The 22233-nt window shown below is 48.9% G+C and overlaps 1 protein-coding gene across 4 annotated transcripts in view; it reads right to left on the bottom strand.

Annotated features, from left to right (window-relative positions):
• Positions 1-22233, bottom strand: part of LOC124046328 (estrogen-related receptor gamma) — a 307265-nt gene that overhangs the window by 136486 nt on the left and 148546 nt on the right. The window contains exon 1 of one of the 4 annotated variants that reach the window (XM_046366588.1): positions 13789-14066. The exons of 1 other annotated variant lie outside the window; for it this stretch is intronic. In XM_046366588.1, the coding sequence (XP_046222544.1) occupies positions 13789-13844 (56 nt within the window). In that variant the 5' untranslated portion in view covers positions 13845-14066. Of the gene's footprint in view, positions 1-13784; positions 14067-22233 lie in introns of those variants that run through there. 2 more of the 4 variants (XM_046366587.1, XM_046366589.1) reach the window with 2 other exon arrangements.

A 22233-nucleotide genomic window follows, 5' to 3' on the forward strand; every position in this document is an offset into this window, starting at 1 on the left:
GAGGAGAGTAGGAGAGAACAGGAGGAGAGGAGAGGGAGAGAAGGAGAGAACAGGAGGAGAGGAGAGGAGGGAGAGTAGGAGAGAACAGGAGGAGAGGAGAGGAGAGTAGGAGAGAACAGGAGGAGAGGAGAGGAGAGTAGGAGAGAACAGGAGGAGAGGAGAGGGAGTAGGAGAGAACAGGAGGAGAGGAGAGGAGAGTAGGAGAGAACAGGAGGAGAGGAGAGGAGAGTAGGAGAGAACAGGAGGAGGGAGAGGAGAGTAGGAGAACAGAGGAGAGGAGAGGAGAGGAGGGAGAGAACAGGAGGAGAGGAGAGAACAGGAGGAGAGGAGAGAACAGGAGGAGAGGAGAGTAGGAGAGAACAGGAGAGAGGAGAGGAGAGTAGAGAGAACAGGAGGAGAGGAGAGGAGAGTAGGAGAGAACAGGAGGAGAGGAGAGAACAGGAGGAGAGAGAACAGGAGGAGAGGAGAGAGGAGGAGGAGGAGAGGAGAGAACAGGAGGAGAGAGAGGAGAGGAGAGAGTAGGAGAGAACAGGAGGAGAGGAGAGGAGGAGAGGAACAGGAGGAGAGGAGAGAGGAGAGAGGAGGAGGAGTGGAGAGAGGAGAGAACAGGAGGAGAGGAGAGGAGGAGAGGAGAGTAGGAGAGAACAGGAGGAGAGGAGAGGAGAGTAGGAGAGAACAGGAGGAGAGGAGAGGAGGAGAGTAGGAGAGAACAGGAGGAGAGGAGAGGAGAGTAGGAGAGAACAGGAGGAGAGGAGAGGAGAGAGAGAATAGGAGAGTATGAGAGAACAGGAGGAGAGAGAGAGAGGAGAGAACAGGAGGAGAGGAGAGAACAGGAGGAGTGGAGAGGAGGAGAGAACAGGAGGAGAGGAGAGGAGGAGGAGAGAGGAGAGAACAGGAGGAGAGGAGAGAGAGAGTATGAGAGAACAGGAGGAGAGGAGAGAACAGGAGGAGAGGAGAGTAGGAGAGGAGAGTAGGAGAGAACAGGAGGAGAGGAGAGGAGAGTATGAGAGAACAGGAGGAGAGGAGAGGAGAGGAGGAGAGAACAGGAGGAGAGGAGGAGAGTAGGAGAGAACAGGAGGAGAGGAGAGGAGAGTATGAGAGAACAGGAGGAGAGGAGAGAACAGGAGGAGAGAGAGTAGGAGAGAGAGGAGAGTATGAGAGAACAGGAGGAGAGGAGAGTAGGAGAGAACAGGAGGAGAGGAGAAGAGAGTATGAGAGAACAGGAGGAGAGGAGAGGAGGAGAGTAGGAGAGAACAGGAGGAGAGGAGAGAACAGGAGGAGAGGAGAGTAGGAGAGTAGGAGAGAACAGGAGGAGAGGAGAGGAGGAGAGAACAGGAGGAGAGGAGAGGAGAGGAGAGTAGGAGAGAACAGGAGGAGAGGAGAGGAGAGTAGGAGAGAACAGGAGGAGAGGAGAGGAGAGTAGGAGAGAACAGGAGGAGAGGAGAGGAGAGGAGAGGAGGAGAGAACAGGAGGAGAGGAGAAGAGAGTAGGAGAGAACAGGAGGAGAGGAGAGTCTGAGAGAACAGGAGGAGAGGAGAGTAGGAGAGAACAGGGGGAGAGGAGAGTAGGAGAGAACAGGAGGAGAGGAGAGGAGAGTAGGAGAGAACAGGAGGAGAGGAGAGGAGGAGAGTAGGAGAGAACAGGAGGAGAGGAGAGTAGGAGAGAACAGGAGGAGAGAGGAGAGTAGGAGAGAACAGGAGGAGAGGAGAGGAGAGTAGGAGAGAACAGGAGGAGAGGAGAGGAGAGTAGGAGAGAACAGGAGGAGAGGAGAGGAGAGTAGGAGAGAACAGGAGGAGAGGAGAGGAGAGTAGGAGAGAACAGGAGGAGAGGAGAGGAGAGTAGGAGAGAACAGGAGGAGAGGAGGAGAGAGGAGAGAACAGGAGGAGAGGAGAGGGGAGTAGGAGAGAACAGGAGGAGTGGAGAGGAGAGTAGGAGAGAACAGGAGGAGAGGAGAGGAGAGTAGGAGAGAACAGGAGGAGAGGAGAGGAGAGTAGGAGAGAACAGGAGGAGAGGAGAGTAGGAGAGAACAGGAGGAGTGGAGAGTAGGAGAGAACAGGAGGAGAGGAGAGAACAGGAGGAGAGGAGAGAACAGGAGGAGAGGAGAGGAGAGTAGGAGAGAACAGGAGGAGAGGAGAGGAGAGTAGGAGAGAACAGGAGGAGTGGAGAGTAGGAGAGAACAGGAGGAGAGGAGAGAACAGGAGGAGAGGAGAGAACAGGAGGAGAGGAGAGGAGGAGAGTAGGAGAGAACAGGAGGAGAGGAGAGGAGAGTAGGAGAGAACAGGAGGAGAGGAGAGGAGAGGAGAATAGGAGAGTAGGAGAGAACAGGAGGAGAGGAGAGGAGGAGAGAACAGGAGGAGAGGAGAGAACAGGAGGAGTGGAGAGGAGGAGAGAACAGGAGGAGAGGAGAGGAGGAGAGGAGAGTAGGAGAGAACAGGAGGAGAGGAGAGGAGAGTATGAGAGAACAGGAGGAGAGGAGAGAACAGGAGGAGAGGAGAGTAGGAGAGGAGAGTAGGAGAGAACAGGAGGAGAGGAGAGGAGAGTATGAGAGAACAGGAGGAGAGGAGAGGAGAGTAGGAGAGAACAGGAGGAGAGGAGAGGAGAGTAGGAGAGAACAGGAGGAGAGGAGAGGAGAGTATGAGAGAACAGGAGGAGAGGAGAGAACAGGAGGAGAGGAGAGTAGGAGAGGAGAGGAGAGTATGAGAGAACAGGAGGAGAGGAGAGTAGGAGAGAACAGGAGGAGAGGAGAGGAGAGTATGAGAGAACAGGAGGAGAGGAGAGGAGAGTATGAGAGAACAGGAGGAGAGGAGAGTAGGAGAGAACAGGAGGAGAGGAGAGGAGAGTATGAGAGAACAGGAGGAGAGGAGAGGAGAGTAGGAGAGGAGAGTAGGAGAGAACAGGAGGAGAGGAGAGGAGAGTATGAGAGAACAGGAGGAGAGGAGAGGAGAGTAGGAGAGAACAGGAGCAGAGGAGAGGAGGAGAGAACAGGAGGAGAGGAGAGGAGAGTAGGAGAGAACAGGAGGAGAGGAGAGGAGAGTAGGAGAGAACAGGAGGAGAGGAGAGGAGAGTATGAGAGAACAGGAGGAGAGGAGAGAACAGGAGGAGAGAACAGGAGGAGAGGAGAGGAGAGTAGGAGAGAACAGTAGGAGAGAACAGGAGGAGAGGAGAGGAGAGAACAGTAGGAGAGAACAGGAGGAGAGGAGAGGAGGAGAGAACAGGAGGAGAGGAGAGGAGAGTAGGAGAGAACAGGAGGAGAGGAGAGGAGAGTAGGAGAGAACAGGAGGAGAGGAGAGGAGAGTAGGAGAGGAGAGTAGGAGAGAACAGGAGGAGAGGAGAGGAGAGTATGAGAGAACAGGAGGAGAGGAGAGGAGAGTAGGAGAGAACAGGAGGAGAGGAGAGGAGGAGAGTAGGAGAGAACAGGAGGAGAGGAGAGGAGAGAGGAGAGAAACAGGAGGAGAGGAGAGGAGAGTAGGAGAGAACAGGAGGAGAGGAGAGGAGAGGAGGAGAGAACAGGAGGAGAGGAGAGGAGAGGAGGAGAGAACAGGAGGAGAGGAGAGGAGAGGAGGAGAGAACAGGAGGAGAGGAGAGCGATAAAAGAGGGGGGTAGATAGAATAGAGAGAGAGAGAGGGGAAAGGAGGGGACATCTGTGAAAGAGCATTAACCTATAGGGTTCTATGTGAACCTATTACACGCCCCTGTCAGAACATGTAAGGAACATACACACACAAACACACACGGATTAGCACACAGGACAATGAGCCAAATTACGCCAAGTGTGTGTGTGTGTGTGTGTGTGTATGTGTGTGTGTGTGTGTCCATGCCTTGCCAATGCTCAGTGACTCACTCAAGTGTTGCTGGTCCATCTGTGAATCGAAGGACCATTACGGTGTGTGTGTGCAAACGCACGTGCATGTGTGTGTGTGTATGCATGTATATGTGATGGTGAGGCTGTGATCGATGAGACAGGTGCCATTCTCCCCAAAGCAGAAGCAGGAGCCCCGAGGACCACAAATGCCACCATCACCACCATCCCCCCTCTCCTCGGCCCTGACCCCCCTCTCCTCAGCCCTGACCCCCCCCCCCCCACCCCCCCAATAACCCCTAGACAGCCCAATACACACACCCAGAGGAAAGCAGAGAGGAACTGAGAGTGTACGTGCTGTTCACTTTATGCTGTCTGTTCTATACTGGTCTGTGTTTTGGGGTAAAGATGGTGTCGGTGGTATGGTACTGTAGGGAGCAGGTGGGTAGTTCAGAGTGACTGTGGTGTGTTAGCATTAGCGCGTGTGTGTGTGTGTGTTTGTGTGTCGGGGGCAGGTGGGGTTCGGTGTGTGTGTATTAGTGTTAGCGACGGGAGCTGTTAGCGGGGTGAGTGGCAGATGGACTGTCGGCTTTAATACGACTGAGCTTGTGGAAAGGTGACAGTACCGACTGACCCGGGGAGAGGGGGAGGGGGAGGGGGAGGGGGGGGGGAGAAAGGGGGAGGGGGAGAGTGGGGGAGAGGGGGAGAGAGAGGGAGAGGGGGGGGTGGGGGGGGAGAGGGGGAGGGGGGAGAAAGGGGAGGGGGAGAGTGGGGGAGAGGGGGAGAGGGAGAGGGGGAGAGGGGAGGGGGAGAAAGGGGGAGGGGGAGAGTGGGGGAGAGGGAGAGGGGGAGAAAGGGGGAGAAAGGGGAGGGGGAGAGTGGGGGAGAGGGGGAGAGAGAGGGAGAGGGGGAGAGGGAGAGGGGAGAGGGGGAGGGGGAGAAAGGGGGAGGGGGAGAGTGGGGGAGAGGGGAGAGAGAGGGAGAGGGGGAGAGGGAGAGGGGAGAGGGAGAGGGGGAGGGGGAGAAAGGGGAGAGGGAGAGAGGGGGAGAGGGGGGGGGGGGGGATGGGGAGAGAGAGAGGGAGAGGGAGAGGGGGAGAGGGGGAGAGTGGGGGAGAGGGGGAGGGGGAGAGGGGGAGAGAGAGAGGGAGAGGGGGAGAGAGAGAGGGAGAGGGAGAGGGGGAGGGGGAGAAAGGGGGAGAGGGGGAGAGGGAGAGGGATAGGGAGAGGGAGAGGGAGCGAGAGAGAGAGAGAAGGAGAGAGAGGGAGAGAGCGAGAGGAGGTATGCTTTCTTAAGGAATGCACTCTAAATGGGGTCGAGGGGTCAGAGGGTTCAGAGATGAGAGTCTATGGAAACCCTTTAACAACACAAACACTATTAACTACAAACTCTGTTTCTGAGTTTATTTTCAACTGAAAGTACATTTAGCCTATAAACTGTGCATTTCACTTTTCTCAGTCTGCGGTGTTGACAGATGATTTCCGCAGCCCGGTAGAGTCTGATAAAGAACATGCGATTATGAGAAACCTCTAATCACTAAAAAGACACTACTTTGAGTCAATAAAACAGCTAAATAATGATATTCAAAAATTCAAAATAACCGTAAAACAAAGAAACGCATAATTTAACCCCAACATTTTTTTACGTGTTGGCCACTAAATATTTGTTGGGCACTTAATTCAGAGTTGTCTTTGTTGTGATTAAGAAGTAGGAACGGTAAGAGCCGATGAACTGGGATGGTACTGGGGGCAGAGAGGCACGCAGGCACATGGGACGGGAGGGACAGGGGTCATGACCTTACAGCAGTTCACACACACGCACGTACCATGCACGCACTCACGCACACACACGGACACTCGCCGCTCCGTAGAGCAGCCGGTGTGGTCAAGCACGGCTAAGTGACAACACAACCGAAACCTGGCCAGCACTGCTCTTTATCACCGACCACAACACACAGACATACAGACACACCCATACAAGAAACACACGTCTGTTTGTTTGTTTTACGGCTGTGTTTTGGTTAGTCAGTCTGTCTGTCTGTTCATACAGATTGCTCCTTTAAAATGAGAAATGAAAAACAATAATCTCCTTCCAAATTAAGCTCAATAAAACAACAGCATTTAAATCCTATGTATGACCCACCAGGGAAAAAAATTGAATACATTTTAATATATATTTCATTTACATTAAATTAACTATATAATTGATCGGAAATGAAAATGTACGGACTCAATAAAAAAATATTGACATGAATATGAAACATGAACATGAAACATGAAAACCCTTTCCCACATCTTTTGCTCACTACAATATTCTCGTTCAAAATAATTTATCCAAACAGGGTCCTATAGTTTCAACTGAACGCAACACTAAAGTAGAGTGAGATGGAGAAAGAGAAAGAGGGAGGCTGAAGGACAGGGGATAGGGGACGATGCCAGGTGGAGAGAGTGAGAGAGAGATGGAGGGGGAGAGAGAGAGATGGAGGTAGAGAGAGAGAGAGAGCACGAGAGAGGGCGTGAGCACGAGAGAGAGACAGAGAGAGAGAGAGAAAGAGAGAGAGAAAGAGAGAGAGAGAAAGAGAGCGAGAGAGAGAGAAAGAAAGAAAGAAAGAAAAAGAAAGAAAGAAAGAAAGAAAGAGAGAAAGAGAGAAAGAGAGAGAGATGGGGTGGTGCCATTCTCTCCCCATCAGATACACATGAAGCATGATGGGAGGATGAGGGGAGGAATATTTCACTGTCAGACAGGGTTCTGCGTGGCTATTCATTTCTCCTCCGTACTCTCCCGCTCTCTCTCCATTTCTCTCTCTCTTTCTCCATCTCTCCCTCTCTCTCTCCCCCTGCTGCAGGATAATGACAATTGAGTCATTCCACGGCATGTAGAGGAGAGTAGAACACACTCAAACATGCGTTCAAACACGGTCCCTACGGAGCGTGTGAGAGAGAGAGAGGGAAATTAGGTGGAAAAGAGAGAAAGGGAGAGAGAGAGACCTTGTGAACTCAGACACGCAGGTTCTCTTCAGTTTAAATCTGCATTTTATTGTGTCCCGGTCACCTGTGTCTCCTCCCATTAGAAGTGAGAGCACTGGAAACCATGATCATTCCACACACCCTGCTTCCCACACACCCTGCTTCTCACACACACTGCTTCCCACATACCCTGCTTCCCACACACCCTGCTTCTCACACACACTGCTTCCCACACACCCTGCTTCTCACACACACTGCTTCCCACATACCCTGCTTCCCATACACCCTGCTTCCCACACACCCTGCTTCTCACACACACTGCTTCCCACATACCCTGCTTCCCACACACCCTGCTTCCCACACACCCTGCTTCTCACACACCCTGCTTCCCACATACCCTGCTTCCCACACACCCTGCTTCCCACACCCTGCTTCTCACACACCCTGCTTCCCACACCCTGCTTCTCACACACACTGCTTCCCACATACCCTGCTTCCCACACACCCTGCTTCCCACATACCCTGCTTCTCACACACACTGCTTCCCACACACCCTGCTTCTCACACACACTGCTTCCCACATACCCTTCTTCCCACACACCCTGCTTCCCACACACCCTGCTTCTCACACACACTGCTTCCCACATATCCTGCTTCCCACACACCCTGCTTCCCACACACCCTGCTTCTCACACACCCTGCTTCCCACATACCCTGCTTCCCACACACCCTGCTTCCCACACCCTGCTTCTCACACACCCTGCTTCCCACACCCTGCTTCTCACACACACTGCTTCCCACATACCCTGCTTCCCACACACCCTGCTTCCCACACCCTGCTTCCCACACACCCTGCTTCCCACACACCCTGCTTCTCACACACACTGCTTCCCACATACCCTGCTTCCCACACACCCTGCTTCCCACACACCCTGCTTCCCACACCCTGCTTCCCACACCCTGCTTCTCACACACCCTGCTTCCCACACACCCTGCTTCTCACACACCCTGCATCCCACACCCTGCTTCCCACACCCTGCTTCCCACACACACTGCTTCACACACAATGCTTCCCACACACATTTACATTTACATTTAAGTCTTTTAGCAGACGCTCTTATCCAGAGCGACTTACAAATTGCAATGCTTCTCACTGACCAAAGAGTCTCTGTCTCTCAGCCACATGCAAACCTAAAAAGCTCTCACAAACGTTCCTCCATGTTTCTCAAATGTCAAATTTTGAAGTTGTTCCAAACGTCAAATTTCGAAGTGTTAAGTTTGATTTGAGGCATTAATTATGATTTAACTTTGAATTCTTAAGGTTAGGCATGAACTCCAAATAGATAAGTTAACGTTTGTGATAGCCTTAAAACCAAAATATCAAAAACTGCTTTCTATCGCTGGATTCGAACATGCATCGCTTTGGAATCAGAGGCAGGTAACAGCGCTCACGGTTGCCCCTAGTGGTCAGTTTCCTGAGACAAAAACGGACGTTGAATACGGGTGACCTGGCAGTGCAAACCAGCAGCAGGCCGCCCTATTTGAGAAGCAAAACAGACCTAGCACTTAACTCTCCCCCTCTTGTTTCTCTCTCTCTCTCTCTCTCTCTCTCACACACACACACACACACACACACACACACACACACACACACACACACACACACACACACACACACACACACACACACACACACACACACACACACACACACACACACACACACACACACACACACACACACACACACACACACACACACACACACAGGCCTGCGCTTAGACAGACCTACTAAATAGTTTACAGTGGCCTGAATTTGCATCAAACCACCACCTCTACTCCAACCACACAGGAAGGACAAAACACGAATGACAATGTATTTGGCTTCTGCAATCTGTGTTATTATGGCAGCATTACTTTGGCCATAGAGGTATGATATGGTGAAAGACCACTTTCCCTAGTGCTGAAAAAAAAACACGCATCACGGAGATGACATGATAAACGATCCCCTGTCAATTCACACACTCTCTCTTTTTCTAGACAAAGATGTAAAAAACAGAGAGGGAGCGACGGGATACTTGAATGACGGAGGAGGGGAATCCGCAAGGGGGGGCGAGAGGAGCGGAGGGATGGAGAGAGAGAGAAAGACAGAGAGAGAGAGAAAGACAGAGAGAGAGGGAGAGGGGGGGGCGAGTAGGAGTGGAGGGACGGAGAGAGAGAAAGACAGAGAGAGAGAGAGAAAGACAGAGAGAGAGGGAGAGGGGGGGGGCGAGTAGGAGTGGAGGGACGGAGGGACGGAGAGAGAGAGAAAGACAGAGAGAGAGAGAGAGGGAGAGGGGGCAGGGGTGAGTGTAGTGGAGGGGAATTGAATTGAAAGGTGGGAAGGGTTCAGCCTCCGTAGCGACAGCGACATGGGGTGTAATTGCTAATTGCGACGCGTACCTCTGGAATGGCGCGGCCGTTTGTGTCTCAGCTGGCGTTGTACGTCAGAAAGCTATTTCAGCCAGCGCTTTTATGAGGAAACCAGCCAGGTCGCTCAAGATCCACCTTCGAAATCCGACGTCCATCCATGATGTCGGGAGATGCCTTCGAAACCAGCCACTAGGGGCAACGGTGAGCAATATTCCCATCGAGTATGCTTGGGTATTGCTAGGGTGTTGTGGACGGGGATGGCGGCGGGGCGTGAACTCTGGCACAGAATTCGGAGACAGCAGCAGAGCAACCCAGGGTGTCCAAAACACCTCCAAATTTGACGTTTGGAGCGACTTTGAAATTTGACGTTCGGAGAAAGGTGGACAGACATCAGCATCTGAAGTCAAATTGGTCAAACCGTGAGATCTTGTTGACACGCACACACACAACCCCCAGTCACACACCCTGATGGATTGAACATAAATCCGATAAATTTACAATCACATCATCAAGGCCTCCTCTTTTATCCTTGGCTTTCTGCTCACATTAGTAGCTGAGTGTGTGTGTGTGTGAGTCAACGTGTGTGAAATGTAATTTTAAATTGTGTGTGTGTGTGTGTGTGTGTGTGTGTGTGTGTGTGTGTGTGTGTGTGTGTGTGTGTGTGTGTGTGTGTGTGTGTGTGTGTGTGTGTGTGTGTGTGTGTGTGTGTGTGTGTGTGTGTGTGTGTGTGTGTGTGTGTGTGTGTGTGTGTGTGTGTGCACATCCACAGACACACGTATTCCTCTCCGTCTCTGAGGGGTGAACGGGTCTGCTCAGGAGGCTCTGTCTTTAAACCACAGTTAATTACCCTCGGAATGTCTCACACCCTGCACAACAGGGGCCGCCACCGTGTGTGTGTGTTTGTGGAGACAATGGGACAGGGGCCACGGGGTAACACACATGCGTAAAAAACACACCCTATGACACTTTTACACACCATCCTGATCGGACAGGGGGATAAGCCACAGACACACAGAATTATATGAGCACACACACACACACATATATACACAATCACCGCAGCACAAATTCACAAATAGATGCACACACACACACACGCACTCAGTAGGGGACATATTGACATGATTTGACAGATGATTTAAGTAAATGATTTTATAAGGAGATTAAAAGGAATTTAATTTACGCAATCTCCCTTCGATTCCCCTGATCCCTTCCTCCAGTGCTTTCATCTCCTCTACACAGAGAACAACCGAACGAGAGACGGACAGGAGAAGAAGAAAAAATCAAATCCCAAACTTTTATTCAGGCTGGCTGGTTATATCAGAATGTGGTGGGATCTATAGAAGGAGGAGGCTGTCTCTGAGGCACGGACAGAGTTCTCCATTAGAAACCGCTCATTCAAAAATGATAGAGCTATTATTATAGTGGAGGGACTCTAGTGTTCTAGTGGGAGATTTTATTATAATTGTAAAGCTAAAGTGAGAATTTATTTTACGCTGTAAATGCAAATATTAATCTTGTGTTTTCAATTTAATTACGGGCATAGACAGTATAATCCAGTCCAATCCCCCTAAAATCTAAACAGGCATATTCAGTTTGGTTAGCCATATGTTAAATACACCACATTCGTGCTGCAAAATCAGCAAAGGAGCTCCAACAATATACAATTTTGCAAGTGCTTAGAATGTATATTATTTCAAATGTCCTAAATATAAAATCGGAAAATAATCATCACTTCTGATATGACAGTCCTATCGGCAGAACAGCGAAGCAATGTTGCACACACACAAAAGAACCGGGCGCATTGTCGGTTCTGTGTGTTTTTGGAAATGTTGCATTTCTCTAGCACGGAATGTGGTGTGCTTCACATATCAGTCACATTCCAAACATTGAAAAGACATACTTAAAATAACACGTTTTTTTTTAAACGAGACACATTCCAAACATTGAAAATCATATCCTTTATATAGCGCACGGATGCTTAAGATACCGCAGACATCCAATGAAAAACAAATGCATAACATTTCAATGTGCAATTTAAAAAAATAAAAAATCACACGCTCCCACAATTTATCTGGGAAATAGATGCACAGCGATATCTAACGATATGTCCCAAGTGTTCTGCAAGACACAACAAGCCATGAAAATACACCTTTCGCAGGTTCAGGAATCGGCCCAAGTCTTTTATTAAATCATTCCCCTATTCTTTCAATCAAAAAAACCCGGCATGACAATCTACCTTCAACATCCCCGTGACCTCTAGGAATAAACAACGACAGCAAACACATTAAATCAATTCAACTAACTAAGAGGGGAAAACCCTTAATGACATGCAAATGAAATGTATGTTCAGGCATGAAGCGAATATAATTATGATAATCGTCAAAATGGCACTTGTTGTTATTATTATTATTATTATCATTATCCATAATATATCAATTAGTATCCCACTCGTCAATTTCGACGTAAGAGGTGAGCGGGGAGCGAGCGGTGAGAGAGGTGAGTAATGACTATGAGTAAAGCCTGGGTACAGCTGGGACCAAGAGAGAGGGATTCGGACGGTGTGTTTCTCTATGTGAAGCGACTCTCACCCCGGATCACTAATGACACTGAGACAGGGGTGAAAACCCAGGCTAAAGCCCATCGCTGTAGACAGGAGAAAAGACTCCTGAATCGTCTGGTCTCCTTCATACAACACGTCCTTCGCCCCTTTCGAAGCTATATCTCAGACACACCACTGCAATTCACACACTCCTTGCAAAAATGCTCAAATACACTATACTCTCAAATACAATTCTCAAATATAATAAATCCATAAATACGTAATTTTGAAATAAATCATTGGGTCATTTTACACAAGGTTTCCGAAGACGAGAAGTATATTCCAAAGCTAGGGTTTTACACCCACCCGTATCCACATTATAACACACACACTGTTCAAACACCACCACACAAACACACACGTACAGAAAGTCGGTAGGCATGCAGGTAGAGTGGTTGGGTTGTGGACCTTCGCATTAACATGACCTTTCATTTTTCTCTATGTAGATTACCAATCTAGCCGTTCTTTCTCTCTATATTAACCTCCGGTCTGTCTGTGTGTGTGTGTGTGTGTGTGTGTGTGTGTGTGTGTGTGTGTGTGTGTGTGTGTGTGTGTGTGTGTGTGTGTGTGTGTGTGTGTGTGTGTGTGTGTGTGTGTGTGTGTGTGTGTGTGTGTGTGTGTGTGTGTGTGTGTGTGTGTGTGTGTGTGTGTGTGTGTGTGTGTATAGTCTGTAAGAAGGCTGGAAAGCGAGGCTCCACTTTAGAAGCGTTATCAGTGTTCAGACACAGTCCAGGGCAGGGGTCAAGAGTGCCATGGTTTCCTTTAGAAACACTCAAACAAAGTCAACTTGTCCAGCTCTCCTCTCTTCTCTTCACCCTGTCTATCGCTCCATTGTTCTCTCTTCATTCTACTCACTTTGCTTAAGGCCAAGTATTAACAAACAGAGGGAGGAGCGTGCGATTTAGGGAATATTTTTTTTCTCTCCAAAACTAGGACTCCCCTTTAATTTACACGCCACACTTTAGGTAATTCTGTCACCTGGAACTCTCCTCAAATGTATTTGTGAAATGTAATTGAGTAGACAGCTTAACTAAAACACTTGTTTTATAGTCTTCTGGCGATCGTCACTGTTCTCTGGGTTGTGTGTCTGTAGACAGAGAGGTATGGGAGTGATGCTCCCGATCCCTGATTCTGTATTTACATAAAACACTCGACACACACACGATCCTCCGCCTGGCTGCTCCACCGGCCAGTTAATCTGCATTTTTTAACACTGTCCTTAACACAAGCCAAAAAGAGCAAAGCGCTAGCTAAAGGAGCAGCGTGTGTGTGTGTGTGTGGGTGTGCACGGTGTGTCCGTGCGGAGCGACGCAGCGCACTGTTGTCTCCGATGCCATGGTAGGGCCACATGCTGTGCTGGCCGTCTGAAATTCAAGCTCTCCTGGCATTTAAGAGCGCTTTCTCCTCCTCCTCCTCCCCCTGCCGCTTCTGTCCGTTCCCTCTCCGTCCTGGCCGCCCCCCCCCCGGGCTGGCTGACGGACAGCCCTCACACACGCTGAACACACTGACCCCACCTAATAAACTAAGACTTAAACATCCCATACCACGCACACACGCTCTATTATACAGTGGCTCATCAAGTAGTACGGCTCTCTGTGCTGGGATAGACATGCCAGAGTGTGTGTGTGTGTGTGTGTGTGTGTGTGTGAGCGAGAGAGTGTGTGTGTCCTACTCAGGTGGAGCGGCAGAAATTCAATTCCTCACGCTGAGTGAGAGCTCCTGTCTGTACCGCAGCCCAGCACCAGTAGACAGACGCATACTGTTACACTGTTACACACAGTCAAACAGACACATTTTCACACACTACCTGACAGTGGAAAGCAACCTTGACATTCTACCTGGCCACCTCCGCAGTATCACACGAAATAACACACACACACACACACGCTTCTACTCTGACAAACGCGGGCACGGCACACACAGACACACACAGGCACACACACAGTCAAAGGCATTCACAATGACAAGAGGTAAGGAAAGAAGTAGTAAAAAGGTCACATTTACCTACTCTTGTTCAGAGTGTAGCGAGAAATACTCAGGAAGGGAATGCTCTATGGAATCCATCTGCACACTGCCACCATAATGTGAGAAAGCCTCCTCTATAAATCAAAGTTTTTTTCTGCTCTCCTCCTCCTCTCCTGTCCTCCTCTCTCTCTCTCTTCTCTCTCGCTCCGATCTCTCTCTCTCTCTCTCTCTCTCTCTCTCTCTCTCTCTCTCTCTCTCTCTCTCTCTCTCTCTGTTCCTGTCAGAGCACTGCAATCAGGCACAGTGGTCCTCCGTGTGACAAGCCTATAGGCACAGCAGCCATCTAGTTGGGACCAAAAGCTCCAGCACTCTTCTAATCAAGGACTTAAAGCCACGATTGGAGCTCATTAATATGTAGCAAGGCTTTGCATATGTAGTCCCTCTGGCCCATCCGGGCTGCTCATTGGTGGACGGGCGGCCAATGGCAGAGAGGCAGGGCTCGATCTGCACGCACGGAGAGAGAGAGAGCAGCCGAGCAGGTGGAGAGTGGAGGGCAGAGACAAAGAGAGAGAGAGAGAGAGAGAGAAAGAGAGAGAGAGAGAGGGACGGAGGGAGGGAGGGGGCAGAGGAATAACGAGAGTGAGCGGTGAAGAGCGAGAGAGAGGTGAGGAGAGTGGGATTTAAAGAACCAGTGCATTCTGTCTGTCTGTGTCTGTCTGTCTGTCTGTCTGTCTGTCTGTCTGTCTGTCTGTCTGTCTGTCTGTCTGTCTGTCTGTCTGTCTGTCTGTCTGTCTGTCTGTCTGTCTGTCTGTCTGTCTGTCTGTCTGTCTGTCTGTCTCTCTCTGTCCCTCAGGGTAGTTGTCATCAGTGGAGAGAAAGGCTCTCAGACCAGGGTGATACCAAACGTTGTGAATGAAGCCCTGTCATGCAAATACAGCGTTCCATCTGTTTATTGGCAAAAGTCTGTCGTTCTCTCACAGCCTCTCTTCTTTTCCTGCTCTTCCCTTTTCTCTCTGTCTAATACTCTACCCGTCTGTCTGAAAGTGAGAAAATTAGTCAAATTAAAATATTCCTCTGACCGTCATGTGTTCAAACAGCGCTTGCTCACGCTATGATTTCTGCATATTTGAGCCGGACAGAGTGAGACAGGGTAAAAAGATCAAAGAGGGACATGTATTTTTCAAGTTATTTTAACATTTCACAGTAAAGTACGTGCTGAAAATTCAAGCTCGCCCTCACTCAAGCAATAGGTGGATATGCTGCTATGTTGGATCAATTAGTTTCATAATGGAATTGAATTTCAGTATCTTTCACACTATCCAAAAAGGGAAAATGAAATGAAAAATCCTAAAACCAGCTCAGCAGTAAAAATAGGGATTACATTTCCCAGTCCGAGATTCTGGACGTTCTTTGTTGTGGAATGATTGAGAAATGATTTGGGAACGATTTGAGAATGATTTGGGACCTGTTTCCCCGGCTCTGACTGTGTCCGGGTTGTTTTCCAGGCGCATGTCAGCGGCTCCCCGCCTTCCAACCCCAGCAGGGACTGTATTCCCGGCGCCTCGGAACGACGCAATTCCCACTGCTAGGAAAATCCCGGAGCGCCGGTGTTCCACTAACTATTGTGTTTCACAGATGAGGAGCGGATGTCAATAGTGTCCGACTGGCTCTGTGCTTCACACACACTCAGGGGGTTGGGGGGGGGGGTGAACCCTGTTTCGTCAAACGTGTATTTCCCTATCTTAAAAAATAAATATCTCTCTCTCCCCCTGTCCTGTGTAATATACGCTCCCTCCCTTGGATGGATGAGAGGATGAGGGAGCGGAGGGGTGGAGGGGTGGAGGGGGAGGGATGGAGGGATGGAGGGATGGAGGGATGGAGGGATGGAGGGATGGAGGGATGGAGGGATGGAGGGATGGAGGGGTGGAGGGATGGAGGGGTGGAGGGATGGAGGGGTGGAGGGATGGAGGGATGGAGGGATGGAGGGGTGGAGGGATGGAGGGATGGAGGGATGGAGGGATGGAGGGATGGAGGGATGGAGGGATGGAGGGATGGAGGGATGGAGGGGTGGAGGGATGGAGGGGTGGAAAGGGGGGATATACAGATGAAAGGGAAGTGTTATGATTATCAGGTTTGGAGGAACAGAGAGGAAAACCATCTCCCCAAACCAATCTGGTCCGTGGCCCCGCTTTGAATGGTGTGTGTGTGTGTGTGTGTGTGTGTGTGTGTGTGTGTGTGTGTGTGTGTGTGTGTGTGTGTGTGTGTGTGTGTGTGTGTGTGTGTGTGTGTGTGTGTGTGTGTGTGTGTGTGTGTGTGTGTGTGTGTGTGTGTGTGTGTGTGTGTGTGTGTGTGTGTGTGTGAATGTGTGCATTTGAGCACAGACACACACACACACACAGAACAAAACAAGTGACTGATCTGTCCCGGATCTCACCCTCTATTAATACTTTTCTAATAAAAGATAAATACTGTATTTCACCAAATAAATGGATGTGGTATAAAATCAACTTTTCCCTCCTCGGTTTTCTCACTGTGTTAATTGATCGTCAACAACGAGCGGCTGTTTGCCTAGAGGTAACTGTGGCATCGTAGGAGGGCCATCCCTTCATCCTTCTATCAGAAACCATGATCATGTAAGGAAATTGTTCTGGGGTGTGAGTTGCGACGGCTATGACACCATACATACACACACACACACGCGCGTACACGCACACGCACACACACACACACACACACCCATCTGGCCAGGCGTACCTCTGTTATGATGTATCCTTCAGTCTATATGCATCGACAAAGATGAGTTGGAATCAATGCAGCTTTCTCCTGGCTGTAAACAAATACTTTAGCAGAGTTGCACGGCCTTCTCTCTCTTTCTCTCTCTTTCTCTCTCTCCGTCTCTCTCTCCGTCTCGCTCTCTCTCTCTGTCTCACTCCTCACCTTCAGTAACACCAAAATACAGGACCATAAAACCTTTGAAATACATTGAGAACAGTAACACACTAACACACTGCTTGCACTAACACACACATCAGTGTGTGTGTTTAGTGGGAGTTTCTGTTTTTAGGAAAATGAGTTTCCACAGCCTTACCGCTGATAATGACCATCACTGGGTTCAGCTGGACCATCAGACAATTAGAAAAATAAAGAAAGCTGTGATACTTTATCGTAATAATCACCCTCCCCCCCCTAAACAAAAACTATTGAGCTCAATGAATTAGAAAAATGAAGTAACAGAAACACTCATGATAAAATGAATGACTCTCAAATGTGTCCCAAACTAAGCCAACGGATCCAAAACAAGAGAGTGATCATTTCAATTTCAACCACTATTTAGTAAAAGCTGTGTCTGTCTAATGTATTCATTTCAATTGAATGTTGTTGTTTTTAAGGTATACAGACATTCAATCCCTGCAGCAGCAAAGCAGAGCATTGATTAAAATATACTAAAGAGGGGTTTCAAAGCTGTGCGTTGTGAGTGTGTGAAAGCAGAGTGCTGTGTGTGTGTGTGTGTGTGTGTGTGTGTGTGTGTGTGTGTGTGTGTGTGTGTGTGTGTGTGTGTGTGTGTGTGTGTGTGTGTGTGTGTGTGTGTGTGTGTGTGTGTGTGTGTGTGTGTGTGTGTGTGTGTGTGTGTGTGTGTGTGTGTGTGTGTGTGTGTGTCGGGGCCATTTGAAATGTATTTTAATTGGTGCATCTATAATGGAATTGGGAGGAAGACATGCTAGCACGGCCGCGGTGCAGCTAGACTACAGACAAACAACGTACCTGTGTTCAGTCAAATCCCCCAGGACACACACACACACCAAACAAACAAACAGGCCACACACATCCCAGTACAAACAAACACATTTAGAGGCATAGATACACAACCTCTTCCTGCAACTCTGTACTGTTCTCTGCACGTCTCTCTGTCTAATGATATAGAGAATGTAAAAATATAACATCAAGTCAAATTCCACTTGTTGTATTAGGTTTGTAACTTTTTGGAGTACAGGGGTCTCTTCATGTATGGTCCATGGTCCAGATGTATTGATTGTGTTCGTGTCTCACCTTGTTGACAGTGACCCCTTTAGGGCTTCTGAGGTATGTGGAAATGTTTTTAGGTTCAGAGTAGTAAGCAGTGTGAATTACCATGAAATATAATTGAGTCTCTCCTCTCCTCTCGTCTCCCCTCCTCTCCTCCCAGTCTCTCCTCCCATCTTCTCCTCTCAGTCTCTCCTCCCATCTTCTCCTCCCATCTTCTCCTCTCAGTCTCTCCTCTCGTCTCCCCTCCTCTCCTCCCAGTCTCTCCTCCCATCTTCTCCTCTCAGTCTCTCCTCCCATATTCTCCTCCCATCTTCCCTCCTCTCCTCCCAGTCTCTCCTCCCATCTTCTCCTCTCAGTCTCTCCTCCCATCTTCTCCTCCCATCTTCTCCTCTCAGTCTCTCCTCCCATCTTCTCCTCTCAGCCTCTCCTCCCATCTTCTCCTCTCAGTCTCTCCTCTCGTCTCCCCTCCTCTCCTCTGTCTCTCCTCTCGTCTCCCCTCCTCTCCTCTCCTCTCCTCTCGTCTCTCCCTCATCCTCCTCCTCTCTGTCTCTCCTCTCATCTCCTCCCTCCTCTCTCCTCTCGTCTCCCCTCTCTCTCTTCCCATCTTCGCCTCTCAGTCTCTCCTCCCATCTTCTCCTCTCAGTCGCTCCCCTTCCCTTCCCTCCTCTCCTCTCAGTCTCTCCTCTCATCTCCCCTCCTCTCCTCTCAGTCTCTCCTCTCAGTCTCCCCTCTCTTCCCATCTTCCTCCAATCTTCTCCTCCCAGTCTCTCCTCCCATCTTCTCCTCTCAGTCTCTCCTCTCATTCCCTTCCCTCCTCTCAGTCTCTCCTCACGTCTCCCCTCCTCTCCTCTCAGTCTCCCTCTCCTCTCATCTCCCCTCCTCTTCTCTCAGTCTCTCCTCTCATCTCCCCTCCTCTCCTCTCAGTCTCTCCTCCCATCTTCTCACCTCAGTCTCTCCTCCCCACTACCCTCCTCTCCTCTCAGTCTCTCCTCTCATCTCCCCTCCTCTCCTCTCAGTCTCTCCTCCCATCTTTGCCTCTCAGTCTCTCCTCCCCACTACCCTGCTCTCCTCTTAGTCTCTCCTCCCATCTTCTCCTCTCTGTCTCTCCTCTCCTCTCCTCTCCTCTCCTCTCCTCTCCTCTCCTCTCCTCTCCTCTCCTCTCCTCTCCTCTCCTCTCCTCTCCTCTCCTCTCCTCTCAGTCTCTCCTCTCCCCTCCCTTCCTCTCCTCTCAGTCTCTCCTCTCCCCTCCTCTCTTCTCCTCTCAGTCTCTCTCCTCCCCTTTCCTTCTCTCCTCTCAGTCTCTCCTCTCAGTCTCTCCTCTCAGTCTCTCCTCTCCTCTCCTCTCCCCTCATCTCCTCTCCTCTCCTCTCCCCTTCCCTCCTCTCAGTCTCCCCTCTCCTCTCCCCTTCCCTCTTCTCCTCTCAGTCTCTCCTCTCCCCTCCCCTCCTCTCCTCTCAGTCTCTCCCCTCCCCTCCTCTCCTCTCAGTCTCTCCTCTCCCCCTCACTCCTCTCAGTCTCTCCTCTCACCTCTTCTCCTCTCAGTCTCTCCTCTCCTCTCCCCTCCCCTCCTCTCCTCTCCTCTCCTGTCCTCTCTGTCTCTCCTCTCCCCTCCCATCCCCTCTTCTCCTCTCAGTCTCTCCTCTCCCCTTCCCTCCTCTCCTCTCAGTCTCCCCTCTCCTCTCCCCTTCCCTCCTCTCAGTCTCTCCTCTCCTGCCTAACTGAATACGGAAGGTCTTAAATATGCACTAGCCAACCACACCAACCACTCTGTCAATATGAGTCAATAACTGCTACACACACTCTCATTCAAATACACACACACACACAGAGAGCTACGCAGCATTTCACAACTGTCACACAGGTCCTCCTTTGTCTCCTCGGAGTCATGTCTGTGTGACACACACTCATGCAAGCACACACACAACCCCTCTTACACGAGTGCATAATCACAATGAAGGGAAAGCATGGATAAGTGTATGTATGGATGTAGGGTGGTGCCTTATTGTACACATTCATGCAGTCGAATGCTGCTGTCGTGCGAGTGTGAGTGAGAGAGTGTGCATGTGACTGACCGCGTGTGAGTGTGTGTGCGTGCGTGTGTGTGAAATGTTAAAGACGATGATGACCCTGTGGTCGCAGGCTGTTGACATCTGTAGAGGAATTATCAGACCTGGGCTGACCAGGCATCAATCACAGCAGTCAATAGGCGAGGGCAAGTTCATTCAGGTCAGCTCTCAGACGGCTTGGTGTGTGCGTGTGCGCGTGTGTGTGTTCTGAGTTACTTACAATGGTTCCCGGTAGCAAAGGAACACACAGTCTGAGCTTTAAAGCTTTTTGCCACCGTGCAGAGAGCAGGCTGCAGTTCACCATAGGATAGATAGAGGGCGCTATGGTCTCTGGTCAGCCCACCATTCAGCCAACCAATGTACTGTGGCCAGGGGAGAGAGAGAGGAACATTTCCATTGAAATTCTATCCATTTGTACGTTTGAAATATGAAATATGAGGTTAATTTCAAACGTAATTTAAGTGCCTTTGCAAGAAGGTCTCTTTTTATGTAGTGTTGTGTGGTGTCTCTCTTGTTGTGATGTGTGTTTTGTCCTATATTTGTATTTAATGTATTTTTATATTTAATCCCTGCCCCCGTCTCCGCAGGAGGCCTTTTGCCTTTCGGCAGGCAGTCATTGGAAATAACAATTTGTTCTTAGCTGACTTGCCTAGTTAAATAAAATGTTAAATTTTAAAAAATATTTTAAAATGACCCCAACAATTGGTGAATAAAATAAGTACAAAAGGTCCTTATAACAACTGACACCGCTTTACCGATAGCAGACGGACAGATTGTCCAACCGTCTCATGCACGCGGACACGAACACCGTGTCCATGTCATGCGGTGGTGGAGGTGGGGAGTGAGAGAGCGAGGGGCTACAGTAAGTGGTCTAATGGCCTAGCAGCAGGTACAATTGTCACATGAAGGAAAGGGCCAATTTCAAAGCCCTCCTGCCTAGCCCTGATATAACAACCTCACTGCAGGACCCACGGGACAGACCCTGTCTCTCTCTCTCTGTGTGTGTGTGTGTGTGTTTGTGTGTGTGTGTGTGGTGTGTGTGTGTGTGTGTGTGTGTGGTGTGTGTGTGTGTGTGTGTTTGTGCGTGTGCGCGTGCGTGCGTGTGTGTGTCAGACAGAAAGACATCATTATATCTCTAGGTGGACAGTGTGTAACTGGGGGAAATTAAAGGGTAGACAGTCGGACGGAACTCATATTATTAGATACAAACTACATTTCTAGGTGAGTTGTTTGGTTGTTTACTGCTAAAAGAGAGTGTGACACTTTGTGTGTGTGTGTGTGTGTGTGTGTGTGTGTGTGTGTGTGTGTGTGTGTGTGTGTGTGTGTGTGTGTGTGTGTGTGTGTGTGTGTGTGTGTGTGTGTGTGTGTGTGTGTGTGTGTGTGTGTGTGTGTGTGTGTGTGTGAGAGAGAGAGAGAGAGAGAGAGTGGGCCGAGATAACAGTGACAACACACTGGGGCATAAAACAATACGGAGATAGCAAGCAAATCAAAATACAGCTAAACGATAAGTAGACAAGGGAGTACAGTCTGTGTATACAGTATAATACATATTAGAATATACAGATATACAACACAATGTCCTGAACATAATAATGTACATTTCCAAATGACACAAACTGAAAAGTAAAATAATAGTAACACGATGTAATGGAATAACAGTAGTATGTTTTATATTTTTATATATATTTTTATATATATATATATATATATATATATATATATATATGAAATATGAAATATATATAGCGAGAGAGAGAGAGAATTATGATTGAACAAAAAAAATGACCTTCACATCGTGCATTTTTTAACATAATACAAGGGTTGAGTCGATAGATAGTGAGAATTTAGAAGTAATATGGTATATCACAGCTCGTTAAACAGCGCCTTCAGAAAGTATTTGCACCCCTTGACTGTTTCCACATTTTGTCGTGTTGCAACCTGAATTTAAAATGGAATAAATTGAGATGTTACTGTCACTGGCTTACACACATAATACACCCCATAATGTCAACGTGGAATGACATTTTTCCCTTTCTATTTTACACATTTATTAAAGGTTTAAAGCTGAAATGTCTTCAGACAATAATTATTCAACTCTATTAACTAGTAACACAAGTTGCATGGACTCACTCTGTGTGCAATAATAGTGTTGAACATGTGTTTTTTATGACCACCTCATCTCTGTACCCCAAACATACCATTACTGTATCTATAAGGTCCCTCAGTCGAGCAGTGAATTTAAAACACATATTCAACTACAAAGACCAGGGAGGTTTTCCAATGCCTCGTAAACAAGGGCACCTATTGGTAGATGGGTAAAAAAATGAAAAATAAAGCAGACATTGAATATCTATTTCAGCATGGTGAAGTTATTAACTCAGTTGCCGGTAGGAAGGAAA

Source organism: Oncorhynchus gorbuscha, linkage group LG10 (assembly GCF_021184085.1).
Source record: "Oncorhynchus gorbuscha isolate QuinsamMale2020 ecotype Even-year linkage group LG10, OgorEven_v1.0, whole genome shotgun sequence".
NCBI classification, from domain to species: domain Eukaryota; kingdom Metazoa; phylum Chordata; class Actinopteri; order Salmoniformes; family Salmonidae; genus Oncorhynchus; species Oncorhynchus gorbuscha.